At 38.1% G+C, this 25343-nt stretch overlaps 1 protein-coding gene and 1 long non-coding RNA gene across 2 annotated transcripts in view; one reads left to right on the top strand and one right to left on the bottom strand.

Annotated features, from left to right (window-relative positions):
• Nucleotides 1-25343, top strand: part of DPYD (dihydropyrimidine dehydrogenase) — a 751325-nt gene that overhangs the window by 677825 nt on the left and 48157 nt on the right. The window contains exon 20 of the mRNA XM_075833172.1: nucleotides 3611-3790. Within this exon, the coding sequence (XP_075689287.1) occupies nucleotides 3611-3790 (180 nt within the window). The remainder of the gene's footprint in view (nucleotides 1-3610; nucleotides 3791-25343) is intronic.
• On the bottom strand, nucleotides 2020-20107 carry LOC142657794 (uncharacterized). Its single transcript, XR_012849980.1, has 5 exons — nucleotides 19955-20107; nucleotides 19010-19157; nucleotides 3812-4028; nucleotides 3471-3546; nucleotides 2020-2433 (listed from the first exon to the last, which is right to left on the bottom strand). It is a non-coding gene; the product is annotated as an uncharacterized LOC142657794 (long non-coding RNA).

Here is a 25343-nt window from a genome sequence, read left to right as displayed (position 1 = left end):
CCCTTCTCTGTTCCCTACTGCTTGTTAACACATATTTGGAAGGTAAACAAAACGCAGGATACAAATGGTAAAGAGTTAAACTGCAGGATCAGACTACACAGAATTTATCTGTAGTCTGTAACCATGGAGATGCATACATCTGCATAGGGGCTGTAGACACACAGCAGGAAGATATTTTGAATCAAGACCATTTGCAAAGTGGCTTCATTCTTTTTATATTAGATGCATTTAAGCTATAAAAAATATAGGTTGCATTGGTAGACATAACTTTTATGCATTTTTTCAATGATCTGTTTTTGTTTTGATGTCCACAAGATATCAAAAAATGGCACACCTTCAGTGTGTTGTGCTTATGAAGCTTAAAAAAAAGGAAAAAAATTCGAAAAACACATCAAACAAAAATGCATTGCGTAGAAAATTAGATTGTTTCTTAATTGACTCTCAATCGCTGACTTGGATGTTCTGTTTAAGGCTTGTTGAAGTTATGGTACAAAAATGTGGCGTGTTTCTGAAAATCTACAGTACATTACATGAAAATTGACTTTAACAAAACAAATGAAATGCACCCCAATCTGAGGATTCCAATACATAACATCCCCTATCACCCAGAGATTTAGTTTAAAGGCAAGGACCGGATAGATCCTGTTCTGTTAAATCAAGAAAGGCTTTCCTGATTCTATAGGACGAGATCCTATATCCAGTGGCGGATTAAGTAGACCATAGGCCCTGGGCTGTTACCCAAAGTTTGGCCCCCCTTCTCCACCGCCACCCTGTAACTATTGTTAACACTTCCTTTTTGTCCAGACATTAACAAATGGGTGTTACGACTCCCCTTGTCTAAAGGCTGTGTCACCACATACTGACAGTCTCCAACCATTGCTGACAGTATCGCACTGTGTAGGGACGTATTTTCCTGACAAGGGGAATAGTAACACTTAAGACTTTTTGTGAAATACAAGGATTTCCTATAATAAACATGTCGGGAGAGATGACAGATTCTCTATAAATCTAGTGACTCACAGGTGACGACGTCGTTTTTTTCCTCTTTTCTACTCCATCCAGTCAAGATTTCATGACGACTCCTCCCAGCAATGACCAATTTCTGCACAATTTGGCACTCAGATGTCTTTGGCTCCTCACTTTTCCAACATTTCCACACCTATAAACAAAGATAAAATTATCATGGTGCTACACACTGTGCCCCTAAATATAATAGCACCAAACACTGCGCCCCTGAATTAAATAGTACCAAACGCTGTGCCCCTAAATATTATAGCACCATAGACTGCGCCCCTGACTATAATTGTGTCAAACACTGTAAAATAAAGCACCACATACACACAGCCCCTGTAGATAGCGCCACACACAGCCCCCTGAACATAGCGCCACACACAGCCCCTGTAGATAGCGTCACACACACATCCCCCTGTAGATTGCGCTGCACACACAGCCCCTTGTAGATAGCTTCACACACAGACCCCTGTAGATAGAACCACGCACTGCCCCCTGTTGATAGGGCCACACACAGACACCTGTAAATAGCGCTACACAGCCCTCCCCCTCTTTAAATAGCGCCACAATGCCCCCTGTAGATAGCGCTACACACAGAACGCTGTAAATAGCATCACACAGCCCTCCCCCTCTTGTATATAGTGCCACATAGCCCCCCCTTGTATATAGTGCCACACAGCAATCCCCCTTAGATATAGTGATACACAGCGCTCCCCGCTTCTATATAGTGCTATGCAGCAATCCCCCTTGTATATAGTGCTACACAGCGCCTTCCCCCCTTGGACCTGCAGCTCTTGTAATTGCTCAGTATAATGTCCCCAAACAATATGGCAAACAATCACATTTTTTAACTCCATATTAGAAAAGAAAAGTAGTGATTAGAATTTTTTGAAGCCCACTATTCAGCCATATATTTGGTGCATATGTTTAAATGGATTCTCACTAGTTCGCAGTAATACTTTTAAGTATAAACAAAATTTAGAAGCCACAGTGGTCTAAACCTAATGAGAAGCCTTTATTTGAGATTGGGGTGATTAAATACATTATACAAGAGAAAAAATGGACCTGTCAAACCTGAACTGATTATTGACATTCACTGTAAGCAAGCGATCACTGTGTAATGAGCCACAGTCCGTTCTGGAGAAATCCACTTAATTACAATGCAATCATTTAAGACATACAGGCTTCATGTGTTCGCACCGGCTTCATGTGTTCACACTGGCTTCATGTGTTCACACCGGCTTCCTGTGTTCATACCGGCTTCCTGTGTTCATACCGGCTTCATGTGTTCATACCGGCTTCATGTTTTCATACCGGCTTCATGTTTTCATACCGGCTTCATGTGTTCATATCGGCTTCATGTGTTCATACCGGCTTCATGTGTTCATACCGGCTTCATGTGTTCATACTGGCTTCAAAATGCTGCAGAGACATTAAAATGCCACTCAGGAATCCAGGAGTCAGTGATAATATATCATGTGTCACATTCCCCCAAAAAACAGTTTTTGTTTCTTCTGTATAAAAACCATACATCTAATATTCGCAATGCTACCTCTAAGTTTGCCACGCAGTATTTTTTTTTATGATTCCATAAGAATTTATTGCACCAAAACTTTTAGGGTAGAATATAGTGTCGCCATATGATTGCACGCAAAGTACCTAACATGGACCCATAGCCACTGTGAGTGACACTCAACAGACTCAGTGTCATTGCATTGCTGTGTGCATGATCCCGCACATGTAGAACAACATTCTTTGAAACAAAATTTGAAAGGCAATAAAAAAACAATTCTAAAGGAATACTGTAAATAAGTGTACCAAAGCATTAGACTGGACCTTATTATCTTAAAGGGGTTTCACCTCTGAATACCTTTATCACTTCCATAGGAGAAATGATAAATGTATAATCACTGGAGTCTATCGTTCACTAGCAGAGTGCTAGTTGTTTCTGTCATTACTATATACTTTGAATAGAGTGGCAGCATGCCCAATAGCCATACCATATAAACTCCAGTTTAATGCTGTTGTACAGTTAAGAAAGAAAGGGGGACTTGAACCCCCACTTATCACTAGAACAGGAGACCCAAGGTCCTAGTTCCGCCAATTTTTGTCTGTTTTGCAATCAAAAGTGATAAAAAAACAAAAAACTTTTTTTCTGGAGGCATCTATTTTATCTTCCATTGATTTACCTCCTTGCTAAAGTTTTCTGAAATGGGACTGGGCTTAGGCTACTGTGCCCTCATAGAAGCTGTATCTCAAAAAGTGTTAAAACATTTTAATAAAAAAACAATTAAAAAGTTGCACTAAACAATATAATACATTGTTTTAGTGAAAAGATACAAAAATCTTCAAAGGTTTCTATATCCTTTAAGCCTCACCCATTCCCAAACCGATGTGTGAAAGGCCTACTTTTTGGTACGTTGGTACAAAACTGTTTGATAAAGCCCCTGTAGACTCACCAGAAGGCAACTATTTTCTTTGTGTGCTTACATTTCTCATTCATTTCTAGGCTAGTGTTTCTTTAATATTGTGTGCCTAAATAGGGGAAAAAAAATGCTAAGTCAATCAATTAATATCTTCTCTCTTGATTTTTCTTTAGGTTTGCAGTGCTATACAGAATCAAGACTTCACTGTGATTGATGACTACTGCACAGGTCTGAAGGCACTCCTCTACCTTAAGAGCATTGAGGAGCTTCAAGACTGGGATGGACAAAGCCCACCAACTTTCAGACATCAAAAAGGAAAGCCCATTCCAAAAATTGCAGACATAATAGGAAAGGTATGTAGCATTCTAACTAACCTTGTTTTATTTTTCTTCTCCAATTATGAGTTGTTTTATAAGAAACAATAAAACAAAATGAACAGCAAAGCCAGATTTCCCAAGCTGTAGGAGGCAAGAAGATAATAGACATTTTTGCTTTTCATCATTTTTGAACAGCAATGCTTTTCCATGCAGCTAACGGCATGTAATGGCCTTGATGTACATTTCCCATTCATAGTGTTCCATCATACAGTGTCTGCAAAATAGGATATATATTTAAATGTAAAAGAAAAACAAACAAATATGCAATCAGAAGGAAGAAGAGCAAACATTTAGCTGTCTAGTGTAGTGTCATACAGAAGCACAGCGTGTAGAATTTAAAACTTTCATTTAAGCAATTACAAAAACTGTGTCTGAATAAAAGACAATATTTACTGAGAACATCTTAAAAATACTAAACAAGAATTTAAAAAACAAAGATATATATATATATATAAATATCTATATATATATATATATATATATATATATATCTATATATATATATATATATATATATATATATATATAGATATATATAGATATATATATATCTATATATATATATATATATATATATATATCTAGATAGATAGATAGATAGATAGATAGATAGATAGATATAGATATATATATATATATATATATATATATATATATATATACACTACCGTTCAAAAGTTTAGGGTCACTTAGACATTTCCTTATTTTTGAAAGAAAAGCACAGTTTTTTTCAATGAAGATAACATTAAATTAATCAGAAATACACTCTATACATTGTTAATGTGGTAAATGACTATTCTAGCTGCAAACGTCTGGTTTTTAATGCAATATCTACATAGGTGTATAGAGGCCCATTTCCAGCAACCATCACTCCAGTGTTCTAATGGTACATTGTGTTTGCTAACTGTGTTAGAAGGCTAATGGATGATTAGAAAACACTTGAAAACCCTTGTGCAATTATGTTAGCACCGCTCTAAACAGTTTTGCTGTTTAGAGGAGCTATAAAACTGACCTTCCTTTGAGCTAGTTGAGAATCTGGAGCATTACATTTGTGGGTTCGATTAAACTCTCCAAATGGCTAGAAAAAGAGAGCTTTCATGTGAAACTCGACAGTCTATTCTTGTTCTTAGAAATGAAGGCTATTCCATGCGAGAAATTGCCAAGAAACTGAAGATTTCCTACAACGGTGTGTACTACTCCCTTCAGAGAACAGCACAAACAGGCTCTAACCAGAGTAGAAAGAGAAGTGGGAGGCCCCGCTGCACAACTGAGCAACAAGACAAGTACATTAGAGTCTCTAGTTTGAGAAATAGATGCCTCACAGGTCCTCAACTGGCAGCTTCATTAAATAGTACCCGCAAAACACCAGTGTCAACGTCTACAGTGAAGAGGCGACTCCGGGATGCTGGCCTTCAGGGCAGAGTGGCAAAGAAAAAGCCATATCTGAGACTGGCTAATAAAAGGAAAAGATTAATATGGGCAAAAGCACACAGACATTGGACAGAGGAAGATTGGAAAAAAGTGTTATGGACAGACGAATCGAAGTTTGAGGTGTTTGGATCACACAGAAGAACATTTGTGAGACGCAGAACAACTGAAAAGATGCTGGAAGAGTGCCTGACGCCATCTGTCAAGCATGGTGGAGGTAATGTGATGGTCTGGGGTTGCTTTGGTGCTGGTAAAGTCGGAGATTTGTACAAGGTAAAAGGGATGTTGAATAAGGAAGGCTATTACTCCATTTTGCAACGCCATGCCATACCTTGTGGACAGCGCTTGATTGGAGCCAATTTCATCCAACAACAGGACAATGACCCAAAGCACACCTCCAAATTATGCAAGAACTATTTAGGGAAGAAGCAGGCAGCTGGTATTCTATCTGTAATGGAGTGGCCAGCGCAGATCTCAACCCCATAGAGCTGTTGTGGGAGCAGCTTGGCTGTAATTGCTGCAAATGGAGCATTCTTTGACAAAAGCAATGTTTGAAGGAGAAAATTATTATTTCAAATAAAAATCATTATTTCTAACCTTGTCAATGTCTTGACTATATTTTCTAGTCATTTTGCAACTCATTTGATAAATATAAGTGTGAGTTTTCATGGAAAACACAAAACTGTCTGGGTGACCCCAAACTTTTGAACGGTAGTGTATATATATAGATTTCTATTTTTTATGTATTTGTCGTGGATACAGTTTGAATTCACTAATCATTTGTAGTGAATCGTGAACTTGGTAATTCTATTCTATCATCGCTATTCGCTACTTATAACCAACAGAGTATAGATTTATGAATTTATGAGTGATTAGATCAGTTTTCTTAAATTATGAAGATTATTCTTTTAATACATTAGTGGACCTTGCAGGTCTAAATATGGCACTGTAAGTAAGAGGTATACTTTTTTTTTAGAACAGAGAAATCCCTAATTCAAAAATTAAAATTTCTTCATGCCAATACATATTCCCATCCCAGGGATAGCTGGTGCTTGTCCACTCTTCATTCCTTGAAGGGGAAAACGGTAGTTTAACAATTCAGCCAGTTACTCTCTCTCTCTCTCTCTCTCTCTCTCTCTCTCTCTCTCTGTCACTCATTTGCTTACATTGCAGTGCTTGTGTAGAAAAACAACTTAATACATGTGTTAACTACCCATAATGATGTACATAGAAAAGAGGAGACCCCAGAATAAAGACTAAAATAGGCCTCCTATTATTTTGTTGGGGTTTGCAACCCAGAATAGAAAGACTGGGTTTTTGTTTTTTTTTAAACATGAAGATGTAAATAAACTGCGGCATTTATTATTCCACTTATAATCGCTTCTTCTTTCACATGAATGTAGAGCACAAATCAAGAGTAGTTGCATTCTATCAGGCCCGATGTAGGCCCTTGAGCAGGCGTAAGGTAGCTGTGGGAGGGTCCACCTCTTCCATAGTATCTGCTCTCCTACAGTATCTGCTCCACCTCCCATTATATAATATCACACCATGCAGAGCCACATGGTCGGCCATTGACGCTAATGGACCAGGTGTGCCCTGGAAAAAGCAGAGCAGAGCTCAGAGAACAAAAAGCGGCACAGGGCTTTCCTAACACCACTGCTCCTTTGTTCTAGAGATTGGTACAGGTCATGATGGCTGGACCTCCACCAATCGGTCATTGATGGCTTGTCCTAGCAATATGCCATAAATGTTTGTGCCGAGACTGCTTTTTAAATCTTTAAGAAAAATTCTGTCAGGGTGACAAAAAAGTCCCCCTTAAGCCCCTCGGCCCCTACCCCGCTGCAATATTAAAAGGTTAAAGGAGTATTCTCATCTCAGGCATTTATGATATATCCATAGGGTATGGCATAAATGTCCAATCGATGTGGTTCCCAGAGGTTTCTAGACTGGAGCACCCTGTCCTACCTTGTCATGCTGTTGCTTGTCTCCAGCCAATTAGTTGCACAATAAAAACATCTGAGCTTGCTGAGTTACGCAATTTACGTAACTCGCCGAGAAGTAACGGAAATCATGGAATCATCGTACCACAGCGAGCTATGCTGTTTCTGTAACTCAGGAGCTGCGGAAAACGCAAAGCTCGCTGTGCTACTCTGTTTCTGTAACTAAATAAAGAATTTTCTACTAGACGGGTAAGTGTCGCATTTCTACTTCTCTCTGCTACTCTGTTTCCGTTACTCAGATTACTTCTATTCGAGTTACAGAAAGCGCAAAACTCAGCGAGCACTGCTGTTTCCCTAGTCCTGGTAACTTAGTGGCCGGAGAGCAGCGACAGCAGGACAAGGTAGGATGGGTGTCAGATAGCCCACATTCTATAGTTGGGACCTGCATTAATCTGACATTTATGGCATATGCTATAAATGTTTGAGATGAGAATATCCCTTTTAATAAAAATTCTTAAAAATACACCCCTGGCAGGGGTTTTCTAGAAATGTTGATATGAATGCACGCTCCAAGTAAATGTATTGAATGACAACTCTAGAGCTCTGCAACAGTGCAAAGACCTGCCATTTTCCTTGTGGGCAAGAGCCTCAGTGGCTAAATAGACTGCTCAGCAAACAGCATGCCAAAAAAATATACTGCAAGACTGTGAAAAATTACAATGGGCCTATTTGATTTTTACTGCTTTTTTTCTCCTTTAAACTATAAAGACCATGAATAGATTTCATTACCATAGGCTTTTGTAGTACAGATATGCACCACTTTACATTTTCAAAGCTAAGTCATATTCCTCAAGTTGTCCATTAGCCAATTAGTTTACCATTATCTTATGTTGATTAATGGCATTCTATTATTCTAACTCACATCAGTTATTTCTCATTCCCTTATGTCATTAGTTTAGACCACTCATTTGTCCTGATGTTTCCAGTTAGCCCTCCTTAACACAGAGTAGAGTCTTCTTGATATGCAGCATAATATATTATATAGCTATGCAATTATATACTATAATGCTTCTTGTTTATGTCTGTTGATATGATATTTCACTACAGTTAATGGCTGTAACTCAACCTTTTGACATAATTGGTACGTAACCTTAAGGTCTATTAAAATTTGCCTACGTATTTTTTTTTATAATTAACATTCTTTGTGCATGTTCTAGGGCAGTATGGATAAACCTGACAAATACGGGGGCCGCAAATGTGCCCCTTGATTTCAATATTGCAAGATGAAGGGAGAAAACATAGACATACATATGTAGGGCTAAAATTGGACTGAATACCATCAGGGCCAACACATGGGCCACATGTGGAAATCGCTGTTCTAAGCTATAAAGTAATTTTAGTTATACTGCGCTATTCCTAAACTCTTTGCTCAAAATCAATTAGCAATTCACAGAATATGAGATATACTTCTAAAATAAAAGGGTCTGTGATATGCCCTTCCATTACAAGGATTAGAGACACTGTTTCCCACAAAACTGCAGCTGGGTCCATATATGGGTCAAATGTTGTCTCCAAATTGAAACATTAAGAGCCTCTTGAAAAAATTCCGTCTATTCCACAACCGAAATATTAGAGTGGTTTACACACGGTGTCTGTTTTTTAACACGTGGTGGTTTCTTTTATCCTTTATTTTCTTTATAATAAAAGTTAGGTTTTAGATGTATGGTATACAAAAAAGTGACAACTCAAGAAAAGAAAGTATGCACACCGACAAAAATAAAAAATGGAAAAAACACAATGGCTTTATTATAATACACAAAAAATATGCTCGGACACGTACACCCACAATGGACACATACAAATATAACAACACAATTAAAATAGATAGTATTCAGAGCGGGGCACAAACAATAATGTGACCCTCTAGTGATGAGGTCCCTCATAATAAAGCTACACCAGTCAGAATATATGAAATCTCCAATACAAGGCTCCCTCCTAAACACCGTAATGAATATCACATATGAAGTATAAAGTGCTAAGTGCACACAAAACCAATATAGATGATAAATCAAAATACCACAAAATACTTTTCTTTAACAAAAGAAAAAATGCATAAGTGCAAATGAGACATAATGCAAGGTGAGCATATAACCCGTGTGCCCACATGGCAGGCAAGGAGCCAGAGCAAAATATAGCTATGCATAAGATGGAGTGAGAGAGAAAATGAGTCCGGTCAGACCAACATCACCTCAGGGGTTATGGGCTGGTGGGACTAGTGTTCTTTATATAGTATTTACAGACATTAAATGATTACATACTATTTTCTGGCAAACCTAATAACCTAATTTTCTTGAGTTGTCGCTTTTTTTTGTATACCATGTTCTCTTTTGACCCTTGTATTGCACCCCTTTTTTCATTCTAGTGGTGCCGCTCTTTATTTATGGTCAATTAGATTTTAGAAGTATATCTCACTCGATATTCTCTGAATAAGCTATACAGTAAGATACAAAGTACATAAAATTGGATCTGTCATTAAAATATAATGCCCTGGTTAAAGAGGACATGTGGCCAGCAGCAGAGGCTTTCATATATTTAGTAATTTATAATTCATGGCCTTGTAATCTTAATGTTTTTGTAGACATCAGGATTAGAGTTCATACACACAACCCTTGTTTTCTTCAGTGACCTATCCGGGTTTTTATTGCAAATAGTATACTGAAGTATTAATTTCTGTAAGGCCATGCACACATCTTTTTTTTTTTTTTGCGAATCCGTGTGTCTGTTACGCAAAATTATAGAACATGTCATATTCTTGTCCGTATTTGCGGTCCATATCACCCTTTCCAGTGTATCGGTCCTCAAACAAAACGGACAGTACACAAAAGCCATTAGAATATGTGTTTTGCAATCCACAAAACCGAAACGGTCGTGGACAAGATTTCCTAGTGTCAGGAGATTACTGTTATAAGTGAGGCACTGTATATAACTACTGACTCTGTTCTGCTCTGTTTAAACCCTGCACATGCTCAGTGGTAATGTTGAGACTGCAAAGTGCACCGGCTGCCAGTAATGTTCCCTGCATATGTGAGTTCTATGTATATACATGCTTATATAATTCACTTTAGACACAAATACACAGATTTCTCACAGAACACACGCAGATGTGGATTTATACACCTATATCAGATGTATTTGTTTGTGCGTGTGTATGTATATATATATATAATGCAAAACAAGTGAGACTTTCTATTCTCTTTCATAATCTCCATTAATATAGCCTCACCCTCATTAACTGCAGGGAGTTACATGAAATATATCTATGGGATCAGCTAGATTTCTTTTAAGACTCATCCCAACTAAGTTATTTGTACAATGTTTACATTATGTACCTGGTCCTCCTACATAGATCCAGTGGGTTTCATATTATTTTATATGGACATCAAATTCAAGCAATGATTTACAGCTTTCCTTTGATTTGAGAACATCATATGACCATAAACTTCTATTCATTGAGGCCGCCATGAAGCACACGCACGTACGCATGTCCACACACACACATAATCAAGAATAAATATTGGGATGCACTCCTCAATTTGTTGGTGTGGTGCTAGTAGGGTAGGAACGAGGATCCCACAATATGAAGAGATATAACCCCAACACACACAAAGGTACACAAGAGATCCAGATGCAAACTAAATTTAAGTCTTATTGCAACAAAAATGGTGGTATCGAAGTAGTAAGCGACTTGATAGGACGTTCCGGCCGACCCACGGCCTTTGTCACTGTCGCAGGGCAGATCGGGCGGACATCCCATACCAGTGACATCTATAATCAGCGACAGTGACAAAGGCCGTGGGTCGGCCGAAACGTCCTATCAAGTCGCTTACTACTTCGATACCACCATTTTTGTTGCAATAAAACTTAAATTTAGTTTGCATCTGGATCTCTTGTGTACCTTTGTGTGTGCTGGGGTTATATTGCTTCACACACACACATACACATACACATACACACACACACACACACACACACACTGCTGCACTGTCTACGCAGACAATGCAGAAACAAAGTGTGCGCCTCCAATTTGGTCACCCCAGGGGAGTTTTTAAAAGTAAAAAATAAATCACTAAAAGATTAAAAAATGATAATAAACAAATTGTTCCACATTTACTAATGCTATCTAGTAGTTAGACAGCGTAAATTTAGACCAGGCAAGCGCCCAATTTATCACAGTGGTACATGCTGTATGATCATTTTGGTGCCTCTTGCATGACCAGTTAAAACAATTTTCTCTTCCTTATACTACCTTTGATTTGGCTTATTTTGGGTCAGAATTTTGTGCCAGTTTTTTGTGCAATTTGACATATTTTAACCCACGTCCCTTTCAGGGAAGCTATGCCCCCTTCCCGCTAAGCTATGCCCCATTTTTGGGACACTTTTAAAAAGTGGCTAGTAAGGTGCAAACATCAAAATGTGCCAAATTGAGCCAATTTGCTCCAAAATTGGGCAAATTTTTCAATACATTCTAGGATCCAGACACAGTTGTAAATCTGCTTGATTATTTATCTTCTGTTTGATTACATCTAATTACTGACACTTAACCCCTTCCCTCTTTGGCCACTTTTGACCTTCCTGACAGAGCCTCATTTTTCAAATCTGACATGTTTCACTTTATGTGGTAATAACTCCGGAATGCTTTTACCTATCCAAGCGATTCTGAGATTGTTTTCTCGTGACACATTGGACTTTATGTTACTGGCAAAATTTGCCCGATACATTCAGTATTTAATTGTGAAAAACACCAAAATTTAGCGAAAAATTGCAAAAATTTGCATTTTTCTCAATTTAAATGTATCTGCTTGTAAGACAGGCAGTTATACCACACAAAAATGTTGCTAACTAACATCCCCCATATGTCTACTTTATATTGGCATCGTATTTTGATCATCATTTTATTTTTCTAGGACGTTACAAGGCTTAGAACTTTAGCAGCAATTTAGAAAGTTTCTTAACCCTTTAGACGTTGCGCAGGAATTAAGGCAAAGTAGAGGTGAAATTTACAAAGTTCATTATTTTTTTCCAGAAATTCATTTTGAATCCATTTTTTTTGTACCACGGAATGTTTTACCAGAGAAATGCAACTCAATATTTATTGCCCAGGTTCTGCAGTTTTAGGAAATATCCCACATATGGCCCTAGTGCGCTAATGGACTGAAGCACCGGCCTCCGAAGCAAAGGAACACCTAGTGGATTTTGGGCCTCCTTTTTATTAGAATATATTTTAGGCTCCATATCCGCTTTGAACAGGTCTAGTGGAACTAAAACAGTGGAAACCCCCCAAAAGTGACTCCATTTTGGAAACTACACCCCTCGAGGAATTTATCTAGGGGTATAGTGAGCATTTTGACCGGCCAGTTTTTTTGCAAAAATTTTTGGAACTAGGCCATGAAAATGAAAATCTACATTTTTTCAAATAAAATGTAGGTTTAGCTAATTTTTTTTCATTTCCAAAAGAACTAAAGTAGAAAAAGCACCACAACATTTGTAGAGCAATTTCTCCCGAGTAAAACAATACCCCACATGTGGTAATAAACGGCTGTTTGGACACACGGCAGGGCTTAGAAGGGAAAGAGCGCCATTTGGCTCTTGGAGCTCAAATTTAGCAGGAATGGTTTGCGGAGGCCATGTTGCATTTGCAAAGCCCCTGAGGGGACAAAACAGTGGAAACCCCCAACAAGTGACCCCATTTTGGAAACTATACCCCTTGAGGAAATTATCTAGGGGTATAGTGAGCATTTTGACCCCACAGGTTTTTTGCAAAAATTTTTGGAACTAGGTCATGAAAATGAAAATCTACATTTTTTCAAATAAAATGTAGGTTTAGCTAATTTTTTTTCATTTCCAAGAGAACTAAAGTAGAAAAAGCACAACAACATTTGTAGAGCAATTTCTCCCGAGTAAAACAATACCCCACATGTGGTAATAAACGGCTGTTTGGACACACGGCAGGGCTTAGAAGGGAAAGAGCGCCATTTGGCTCTTGGAGCTCAAATTTAGCAGGAATGGTTTGCGGAGGCCATGTCACATTTGCAAAGCCCCTGAGGGGACAAAACAGTGGAAACCCCCAACAAGTGACCCCATTTTGGAAACTATACCCCTTGAGGAAATTATCTAGGGGTATAGTGAGCATTTTGACCCCACAGGTTTTTTGAAGAAATTATTGCAAGTAGGCTGTGAAAATGAAATTCTACATTTTTTCAAAGAAAATGTAGGTTTAGGTATTTTTTTTCCATTTCCACAAGGACTTAAGGAGAAAAAGCACTGCAACATTTGTAAAGCAACTTCTCCCGAGTAAAACAATACCCCACATGTGGTCACAAACATCTGTTTGGACACACGGTAGGGCTCAGAATGGAAGGAGCACCATTTGGATTTTGGAATGGTTTCTCGGTGTCATGTCATATTTGCTGAGCCCCTGTAGTACTAGTACAGTGGAAACACCCCAAAAGTGACTCCATTTGGGAAACTGCACCCCCTGAGGAATCATCTAGGGGTATAGTGAAAATTTTGATCCCAAAGGTTTTTTGCTGAATTAATTAGAATTAAGCCATGAAAATGAAAAAAAATTTTTTTTTCAAACAAGATGTCGTTTTAGATACACATTTTTCATTTTTGCAAGAAATAGAGAAGAAAAAGCACCCCAACATTTGTAAAGTAATTTCTCCCGAGTACAGTAACGCCCCATATGTGGTTATAATTGGCTGTTTACGTATATGGGAGCATTCAGAAGAAAAGGAGCGGTATTTATCTTTTGGAGCGTAGATTTTGCTGCAATGGTTTGCGGACGCCATGTTGCATTTGCAAAACCACTGACGTACCAAACAAAAGTGACCCCGTTTTAGAAACTACACCCCTAAAGGCATTTATCAAGGGATGTAGTGAGAATTTAGACTCCACAGGTGTTTTTCAGAAATGAATACGCAGTGGATTGTGCAAAGTGAAAATTGCAATTTCTCCACTGATCTGCCCATTCACCGCACAAGATGTTGTGCCCCTAGAGAATCTTACCCCATAAATTGTTAAGCGGGTTCTCCCGGGTATGGTGATGCCTTACTTGTGGCCATAAATTGCTATTTGGGCACACTGTAGAGCTAAGAAGGGAAAGACCGCCATTTTGAGCATGGATTTTGCTTGGTAATAGTTCTGTTTGGGGTTTTGCTGGTATTTCCGTTTATAATGTGGTGGCATATGTAATCTGTGCGGAGTACATCAGGGCATAATAAGAGGGTATAATAATGGGGTAAATAATACAATTATCCATAGATGTGTGTTACTCTGTGAAGCGATCAGTTATGCGCAGGCCGGTGTCACACTGATAAACGGTTTTCTTTCTTATCCCCCTTTTGTAACACTCTTTACACTGCACCTTTTGGGGACTTTTTCTCCTTCGTAGTTTGGGAAATATTACTGGGAAAGTTTTGCACTGGTATAATACGGGCACCCTCGCTTCCAGCGGATGTCCCTTCCCTTTCCTAGTTCCTAAATCCTGGGGCCCTGAAACTGAAGGAATGTTCCCCTCAGGCCTGCGCATTGAGATGTTTTTCATCACCGCATTACTAGTACCGTAACTTTTTTGTTTTTCAGTTGATTGAGCGGTGTGCGGGCTTGTTTTTTGCGAGACGGGCTGTAGATTTTATTGGTATCATTTTAGAACACATACGACTTTTTGATCACTTTTTATTTCATTTTTTGGTAAAGGAAATTACCAAAAACAAGCAATTCTGGAATAGTTTTTTATTGTTTTTTTTATCGGCACCCACAGTGCGCCCTAAATTACATGTTAGCTTTATTCTGCGGGTCGATACGATTACGGCGATACCAAATTTATATAGCTTTTTTTTATGTATTGCGGCTTTTGCACAATAAAATCACTTTTTTTATAAAATCATTTGTTTTCTGTGTCGACATTCTAAGACCCATAACTTTATTATTTTTGCGTGCACAAAGCGGTGTCAGGGATTATTTTTGCGGGACGGATTGTCGTTTTTTATTAGTACTATTTTGGAGTAAATGTGACTTTTTGATCACTTTTTATAGCATTTTTTGGAAGGAGATGTGACCTAAAAACAAAGATTCTGGCGTTGTTTTTCATGGTTTTTTTTTACGGCGTTCATCATGCGGGATAAATTACATAATTGTTTTGTAGTTTGGGTCGTTACGTACGCGGCGATACCAAATTTATATAGTTTTTTTTATGTATTGCGGCTTTTGCACAATAAAATCACTTTTTTTATAAAATCATTTGTTTTCTGTGTCGCCATATTCTAAGACCCAGAACTTTATTATTTTTGCGAGCACGAAACGGTGTCAGAGATTATTTTTTGCGGGACGGATTGCCGTTTTTATTGGTACTATTTTGGAGTAAATGTGACTTTTTGATCACTTTTTATAGCATTTTTTGGAAGGAGACGTGACCTAAAAACAAAGATTCTGGCGCTGTTTTTCATGTTTTTTTTTTACCGCGTTCACCGTGCGGGATAAATTACATAATAGTTTTGTAGTTTGGGTCGTTACGGACGCGGCGATACCAATTATGTATAGTTTTTTTTATTTTTACGGTTTTTCCCATAATAAAAGACTTACTATGGGAAAAAAGTCAGTTTAGCTTTATTTTTATTTGAAATGTGTGTGTTTTTATTGTTTTACCACATTTTTATTTACTTTTTTTTACTTTTTTTACTTGTCCCACTAGGGGACATGAGGGCCTGATGCCCCGATCGCTACTCTAATACACTGCACTACATACGTAGTGCAGTATATTAGCGCTGTCAGTTATTCACTGACAGCAAGCCTATGAGGACACGCCGCAGGCGGGTCCTCATCGGCTCCCGTACAAGGCCGACTCGGACACCATTTTCTGGCGTCCGATTGCCACAGCAACCCAGCGATTGCATCACTGGGTTGCCGATCGGGTGAAAACCTATCAGATGCTGCGCTCTATTGAGCGCAGCATCTGAGGGGTTAATCTGCCGGATCGGAGAATAGCTCCGGTCCTGGCAGTTACAGGAGGGTGCCAGCTGTATAATACAGCTGTCACCCCGCGGTGATGGTGCCGGCTCTGCTCCTGAGCCCGCACCATCACTGCGCCGTATATATACGGCGCTTTGCGGGAAGCACCTTCCGACAGCGCCGTATATATACGGCGGATGTCGGGAAGGGGTTAAATGAAAAACATTACACATTCCCTTTAAGTGGATTTCAGTTAAGTAAAGTTTTTGTTTTAATTTGCTTTTGGTGGAAGGTATGAGGAAAAGGTGTCTAATGTTATCCATTCAACATTCCACCGTTGTGACTTTTTGGTGGTCCTGTCATGTTTATTGAAGAATAACAAAGTGTAATATAAAATAAAAAATATGTAAAATGTGTTCTATTTCTGTATTAGATTTAACATACACAATAGAGTTAATTTATCCACTACTAATATAATGTAAATCGTTGTTGCCTTGAAAGTCCTTTGTCATGTCGCTCTGGATAAGAACAAAAAGTACAACTTTATACTGTGTTCTCTGCTTGTCTTTCCATCAATTATTAATAGTAAACGGTGGAATGAGATGTTTTAAAGGGACATTAAATAATTTAAAGGAATCTTTAGTTCAAAAAGACCATCTAAAATAAAAGAAAATTTTAACAAAGCAAACAGCATTTTATGTCTTGAGAATGGTACCATCCCCACAATAGAGACAGAATTGCTTGTCTGTTCAGTTTGATTGCGCTATATTTTTAGTTTAGTGGAAAAACTGAATTATTCACACATGAAAATTCAACAAAGGAAAATAAAACAAGTAGCAGTGTTAAAGCTGCAGATTGATCTACAGTTAATTAATTTCATACTTGTACTCTCTGAGTGATGACTGCAAGGATAGAAAATAAACACATCTTGGGCAGAGGGGAAAATATAATGCATCACACAAATCTGCTGCACCAAACAAAAAGCTTGACAAATGTATTTATAAAGCAATATTTCAACTTACTGTATATTGCATGTATGATGGTTTCTGTTGATATTAATAGTAATGTGCTTGCTTGAAAACACTCACCTAATCAACAATCCTCATCAATTACTTAGACAGTATTTGCATTACAGAGCATTCAGATGCAATTTTAATAATTAGATCATTTTTTTTTCCAGGGCCTTAATATCCAATAACAAAAAATAAAATAAAAAAAATACGTCCAGTTTATATATTTCTAGATATAAAGATTTACATTATGGGTTAAAATATTTATTACAAATTGATAACTATCAGGTCACATCTGAGAGGAAGAAAACAAAATGTATTATATTTTAAAATAACACAGATTGATATATAATGAAATTATTATTTTTTTCCCTGTCCGAATTTTATTGGGGAAATAATATGTAACCAAATATAATAGCTGATCCTTTTGCTTTTATATGCTATTTTAGATTTATTTATATACTGTGCACTATTACTCCAGAATGACTTGATATAACATGACCAGTTTAAAAAAAATATATAATATTTTAACACATATTTTAGAACACAATCACAAAGTAATATTACATTACAGATATCAGATCGGCTTAGCATGCTCTCTATGATAATTTGCTACGCAAAATATGTTGTTTTTGCATTAGGCTGTCCCTTTTTTAGTAGTCTGCATTTGCCTCAGTCTGGCACTGTTATGTTCTGTGCACGTGGTCATATTACGGCCATGTTCATGAGCTATATATTTAGTGCCAAGAACAGGTTCAATTCCTATCCTGTTAGATCAGTAACACCTGTCTGGTCTCATAGGACAGAATCTAATCCTGTGCTTGGCACTAAATGTACAACCATGTGCATAAGCCCATAAATGGTTACTTTGTAGTATAAAACTGTGTCTCTATTGCATCTTTAAATGCATCAATCCTATTTTTGGGTGCCATTTTTAAAGTGGCTAATGTTAAAGGGATTGTGCAGTGGTTACTCACCTGTTAAGTCTCCCACCATTCCAGCTTCGATGCTCCAGCGGTCCCTTGATAGTCCCTGTTTACGTCGCAGTAGCGATGACATGCCCCTACCATGAATGCCTGCAACGGTCATGTGCCAGTATGGCATGTCATGAGGGATATGTGGGATACCATTATATGGTAATCATTAAGGCAGACATTTCTTCCTGTCATTATTCCCATTGAGGAACCCTACAGTCACCCTCTCTCAAACCGAGAATGACTGCCCCCTGGGCCCCTATAGTTAATTCTCAATTGAACATCGAATAGAGTTAAATACTGGTTTTGTGTCACTTTGAGGGTATGTTCACACAATTAACAAAATACGGCTGAAAATACAGAGCTGTTTTCAAGGGAAGTTTTTTATTAGAACTCAAGTTTTTTACGGCTGTTTTTGGAGCTGTTTTTCTATTGAGTGACTTAAAAACAGCTCCAAAAATGGCTCAAGAAGTGGCATGCTCTTCTTTTTACGGGGTACCCTTTTACGCGCCGTTTTTTGAAAATGAGGCGTAAAAAAATGGCCAGTCGGAACAGAACGCCGTATTTCCCATTGAAATCAATGGGCAAATTTTTGTAGGCCTTCTGCTTCCGATTTTTCAGCTGTTTTTCAGAACGTTTATGGCCCGAAAAATGGCTGAAAATAGCCCGTGTGAACATACCCTAAAGGTTTATAAGCTCAATGTAAAAATTTACAAAACTTTGTCAGTGTAACTTATCTTCATTAAAGCTACAAAAAACAATGGAAATCACAGTCTACAAATACATGTTTTCATGCAATCTCATTATTTCACTTTTATAGTAAAATAAACTTACTTTATGAACTGTGTCTTTCAATTTGAGTGCAGCAGCCATGTTTTTTTTCTCACTGGTTTCTTGTCCTGCTTTTATTGCCTTATGTTATATGAATAATTAGAGAAGTTGCAGCGTAATTCAAAGTTGAGCTTCTGCTACATACTCATTCCTATAAAACAAATAACAATCTAAAGAAGGAAAAACTGTTCATTACATGTACGTGTGAAATGGGTGGATTATAATATAGAGAAGAATAAAAATATTAAGCAAAGACTATTACGTTTGTCTCTATTGAAAAGTGCTATGTGAATATAATTCTTTCCACAGCTGAATTAATTTAGAAGGCTCATTATACTTATTACCCTCTAATGAGGTCCATAGACACAGTAATATTCCATACAATGTGAACAATAACTGTAGAAAAATCATCGGATAGGATCATATGAAATCAAGTAATGCCCCACCTGCTTAATTTTAAACTACTGAACGATAAGAATAAAAAGTTCTTGCATCTGAAAACCCCTTTATGGAAAATCTGCAGCATTTCTGCTAGGGGTGCACTTAACTGAAGGGTTTTAGTCATAGAAAAAGCTGGGCCACAAAGCAAGCTTTTGAATGAATTCCCTTCGAGCAAAAACATTTATCAGCTCCATATGAAATAAAGGCAAGGATACACTTTCCTGCTAAATTCCAATAAAAAAAGACAAAAAAAAAAACTAGACTGCCAAGAGTGTCCTTACCCTTAAAGTTTAGAAATAACCTAACATACTTTTGAAAATCTTTTTCTCACTCATTCATACCACTATACAAGGACCAAAAAATATCTCCACATTGTGACCATATATAACTAACATAAAGACCACTATAAACAATAATATCACACTATAGTGGTTTCATGCCAGGGCTACGCAGGCTCTCTGCAGAGTATAACCACGCTGTACAATACACATATATCCAGTGACTCACAGATGTAGTCTTCTCTGATTAGTATCTTTCTCATTCCTTTTTCTCTCCATCCAACCTAGACCACCATGACAACTTCTCCTGGCTGCAGAGCTCTTCACTTTACCAGCACATCCTAATGCTGTACAGAAACTCTCAATCCTGCTGGCTTTAACAGTGTCCTACTGCTGCAAAAAAAACCTGTGTGAAATCACTGAGAAGCTATGAAGAACAGTCTGCCAAGAATCATAGGTCACTGATTATGTCAAACCTAAAAATTCTAATTATACATAGATGGTGCTCTTAAAATAATAGTGCCACACAGATAGTGCCCATAAAAATAACAGTGGCAAACCGCTATTGCCCTATGCTACAATAATTCTCCCTTAGTGCCACGCACTGTAATAGTGCCCACCTTTGGCCTGACACTAATATTGCCCCTTTTTACCCCACACTCTTTCATAGTGCCCTCTGTTTGGTGCACAGTAATCATGCCCCCACACAGTGATTATGCCCCCTTAGTGCCCCATCACAGTATGAATGCCCCTTTTGCACCCCCACAGAGTAGTGATTCCCCCTTAGTGTTCCCCACACAATAATGATTCCCCCTTAGTGCCCCTTTGGTAATTTTGATGCCCCTTATTCCCCCCGGAAAGTATAATACCTCCTTAGTGCCTCCCCACACAGAAATAGTGCCCCTTAAAATAATAAATGTAATATTTCACCTAGCCGTGTTCCAACAATGAACAGAGCAGGCCTCTTTTGGCCAACATCACAAAGTGAATGGGGCTCCTTCCTCCATCATTGTATTCAACTGTATTTGCATCCTGAGGAGCAAGATACAGTTGAAAGTGTATAGAATGTATATGTGCTTTCAATTCATATAATCATTATGTATGTGGTTTGTATATATTTGTATATATTTATTAGATATGGAGTTTATGTTGTACAGTTACAGCAGTGGTCTGCAACCTATGGATTTCAATCTGTTCCATAAATACAAGGACCAGCATGACCAGGCAGTCTGCAGCTTTCATGAGATGCTGACATACATACTAAAAAACCCAGGTGTGATTGCATATAGAAAAGGGCAGGCTATGTTCTTGGCCAGATGACTTAGGTAATAGCCCCAGGAGAGCCAACATGGCTGACAGGAAGTGTTATTTTCCTGAGTAAATAAGTAAAGGTGTTAGAACTGGACCAAAAGCAGCTGAGATTGATTTTTGAAGCCTATACACTACACTACACTACACATAAGGATTTACTTTCAAGGTTTCATGTTTAAGCAGGTATACGACTGAAATGTAAAGACACACGGTTTCTATGGCTGTTTATCTTGTCATAGCCAAAAATGTATTAAAGACATACATTTGACAAAAGAAAAAAATAGCTGTCACTCAAATGAATCTGAATACTGCTTGTTGTACATCATTCTACCTCTCCTATCTTTTACACTAACTCTTGACACTCCTTGGAGATCAGAGTGTTTGTTTTTCCAGAACACAATTGTCAAGTCATATTTTTGTTAAAGACATCATTAAGGTTTGTCTAAATTGCATCGGGTGCACAGAGTCTACACTTCTGACAGTCGAAAGGTCTCCAGGGCTGACTGCCTAGTAGCTGTACTAACAACCTTTATGAAAGCCATTGCTGTGCTGTCTTCTGGGCAAGGAAATGATATCCCTGAGCTACAGTGATTACAGGATTCCTAAGTATATCGAGCATAGTGAGCTTGTTTGTAGAATCTATTTGCTATTTGCACATCACTTTCCTTTTATATAGAGAAATGTTAATAAATATTATATGTAATCAACCAGGGATCCCGGTGCAGTACTTATTATATTACACAGACACCACTATATATAGATTATTTTCATATTATACACACTATGAAATGTATTATTCCTTAAACTACCTGTAGGTTTGAGTGCAAAAAAACATACATACCCTTCATAAATTGGGGACCTTTTTAATTTGACATATTTAAACATTTGTGAGCTGAGGTGGGAGTCAGATCAGATCTTTGCTATTATTAGAATTACATTAATAAACCTAAAAATAAAACAATTACATCCAGCAAATAAACAGAGCAGCAGGTCAACAGTCTAGTAAGTTTTTTCTTGTTACTGTTGCCCTTAAATAAATTTGTTGTTTATGTCTTAGTAGGCAAAGTTAGTTTTTGCAATCAAGAAAACGTATCCACCTAAAATGAAAAATTTGCATGGTGATTGATAGTTGTAAATTATAGGATAAGCGATCATAAACCCGGCAATGCCATGTGCATGGGCCCTGTATGGCATCAGACAGAGTGCCAATAAGTACTTATTACAGACTTTGTGTGCTACGGCTACAGCATTGTTTCTAGGGGATAATCTCTGTATAATATTGCATGCAATGCAGAATGTTACTATTTTTTTTATCAAAGTTTTGCATTGGAATTCATGGGAAAGAAAATCTTCCATATGTTTTTATTTAACCCATTTACGACCACCAATGGAACATGTACGTCATGGATGGAGGGGGATTGCGTAAAACTGGCTCGTGGGCTGAGCCCGCTCCATACGCTGCGGGTGTCAGCTGTTTATTACAGCTGACACCCTGCTCTAACTGCTGGGATCGCAAGTTACTATGAACTCAGCTGTTTAATCTCTTTGATACCACGGTCAATAAGGTTTTGAAAGAGGGGGGAAGCCCCTCCGACAGTCCCCCGTGATGCGAACCTGTGTTGCCATTGGTTGTCATAGCAGCCTGTGTAGTGACGTCATCGCGCCTGTCTGTGCCGAGTCACTCATAGCACAGACCGGAGCCGAGCTGCTCATGGCAGAGTGATTGCTGGGGCAAGGAGCCGTCACTCCAGCATTCAATTCAACTGTATCTGCATCCTAAGAATGCAGATGGAATTGGAACTGGGACCAGCGGCAGACACATGGGATGAAACATCATCCCAAGAGGCCGGCCTGGATGACGTTATAGGGCCGGCTTCCTGGGATGATGTTTCATCCCATGTGACTGCTGCTGCAGCCAATCACAGGCTGCAGTGGTCTCCTGGAATAAAACATCATCCCAAGAGGCCTGCTCAGCAGTTTTCAGCAGCAGACATTCCGGGCAAAAAACTGCACCACAGTTTGGTGCGGTTTTTTTCGCCCAAAATTCCCTGAGGCCACCGGGGCGGATACCAGATACTACGGACCCGGTATCAAATGATCCGCGGCCAGGTATTGGTCCACGACCCGATGTTTGGGGATCAATGCCCTAGGGGAATAATGAAAAAAATACAGTTAAATAAAGTTTTTTTCCTTTTTATATATATATATTAAAAGTGAGAAAAAACATTTACCCCCAAAAAACCATGTAAAATAATACAATTAGATAACTGTTATAGTCACGTCTGTAAGAATTCAAACTATTACACTATAACATTATGTAACCCGCATAGTGAATGCAGAAAAAAAATACGCCAGAAGGGCTGTTTTTTGGTCACCTCGTCTTCCACCAAATTTTTTTTGGAAAAGTGATAAAAAACTTGTCTGTACCCCGAAATTGTATCATGTGTACCCCAAAATTGTATAAAAAAAAACTACAGCTCACCCAGCAAAAAATAAGCTCGGTCGACGGATAAAAACTCTGCAGAACTTTAAAACTAAAACCAATTCTTTTTTTTACAAAAGAAAAAAGGCTACTGGTCCATCTTATCTATAGCGTATATTTTAGCAGACCAGGTCAGATCATGACAAATAGTAATGCCTAAGAACTTAAATTCCTTTACTAAATCCACCTGATTTGCACCCATGGAAATCTTGTAATGTTCCTGTTCCTTTTTCCTGAATTTAAAATTCATCTCCTTAGGTAGAATGCTATAATATTAGAATCCTATTTGATAAAATGTATCATCAAACTATCAGGCAACAGTTACCTCATTCCTTCATATTCCTCTAACTGAATCCATAGGACAAATACCTCCACAATGTTTCCTTGACACAGGTTATTATTTTTATGAAATAGTGCCATGCTGTATCGCTACTGTAACAGAATCAAATAGCAACCATGGGACAAGAAAAACAGATTATTACTTTCCCATCTTCTGCTGAGACAATTGCATATGCACCTGTCAGTGATCTGTCAAAGGGGAACACACCATTCATTACTTGCTGAGGTGAAAGTGCTGGCTAAATTTGACCCAGTGCATGAAATGAGAAAAAAATTTAGGCAATCATACATCAAATGAAATTGGTATAGAGTTTAAAATAAGTATTCATACGGTACTAAGGGTACGGGGGGTACATTACTGATCTCTATATCAAATTAATTATTGTAGATAAACATAGACGCGTACTGATACATTGAACATATTGTTGTTATTATAATATATCATAATTCTAAAAAAACATTAAAGTCTATAATGTAGTTACTGAGTTTTTTTTCTCTCTATGGCACAGCGGAGAGCTCCCTGTAGCTATGGAAGGTAAGGAAGGCAGCTAGAAGAAAGTGGCTTAATACTAGAGTTAATGGATTTGGTCTCAGGTTTTAATACACTGGAGAGGCACAGATTGTCCTCATTGTATTCACTCCTATTGCTTCCTAATGGTAAAGTACTAACATTACAGATTTTTTTTAAATAAAAAATATATATATATTGTACAAAATATCCTAAAAGTAAAATAGTGACAAATACTCACAATCACAGGGATCAACATAACATAATATCGAAAACAACAAAAAAATATCTTTAAATCCTCTTTTTTTTTTAATCAACACCTGATCTGCTGAATGCCAGCACCGAAACCATATGTTGACAATCAGCTGCACCCACCCACTAACCCCTTTTGGTGGATGACTTCTTGTTATGACATGTATCCTTAAGGATTATGGACATATTTGACATGGAAAACCATTTTTTTTTTAAATATACTAGTGATTAGCTAGAGTTAAAGTTTCAGGCTGCAATCTCCATTCCAATAATTCATTTTCAGACCCCCTTGCAATCTGCTCCTGGTTTCAGACTAAGCTTATGTGAAAATTTCTTTCCCAGAATGCTGCTGCTACAATACCTGCATAGTCTCTGCTCTACTGTGCTGACACAGACACTGATGCTTTCTCTGTGTGTGGTCTCTCCTCCCCCTTCAGATTTTATCATGTATGCTGTGTGCTCTCCTCCCTATCTACACTTATAGCCTGTATGACCCCCCCCCCCCTTTCCTGCATACTCTGCTGTGGGTTCTTTCCTCCCTATCTACAGACTGTACTGCTATGTATAGCCTTCTCCCACCGCTCCCTGCAGCTATCTATAGCACTTGAAAAGTGAGGGGTAGAGCAGATTACGTCAGCCCTGAGCTGACCGCAGCAAGGAGCAGTGTGCTTGCAGATTGATGTCAGAATCAGCAGCTCAATCAGATATGTACAGGAGCTATACAGA

Source organism: Rhinoderma darwinii, chromosome 7 (genome assembly GCF_050947455.1).
Source record: "Rhinoderma darwinii isolate aRhiDar2 chromosome 7, aRhiDar2.hap1, whole genome shotgun sequence".
NCBI classification, from domain to species: domain Eukaryota; kingdom Metazoa; phylum Chordata; class Amphibia; order Anura; family Rhinodermatidae; genus Rhinoderma; species Rhinoderma darwinii.
Note: the sequence above shows the minus strand (reverse complement) of the source record. Positions and strands in the feature narration are given on the sequence as shown.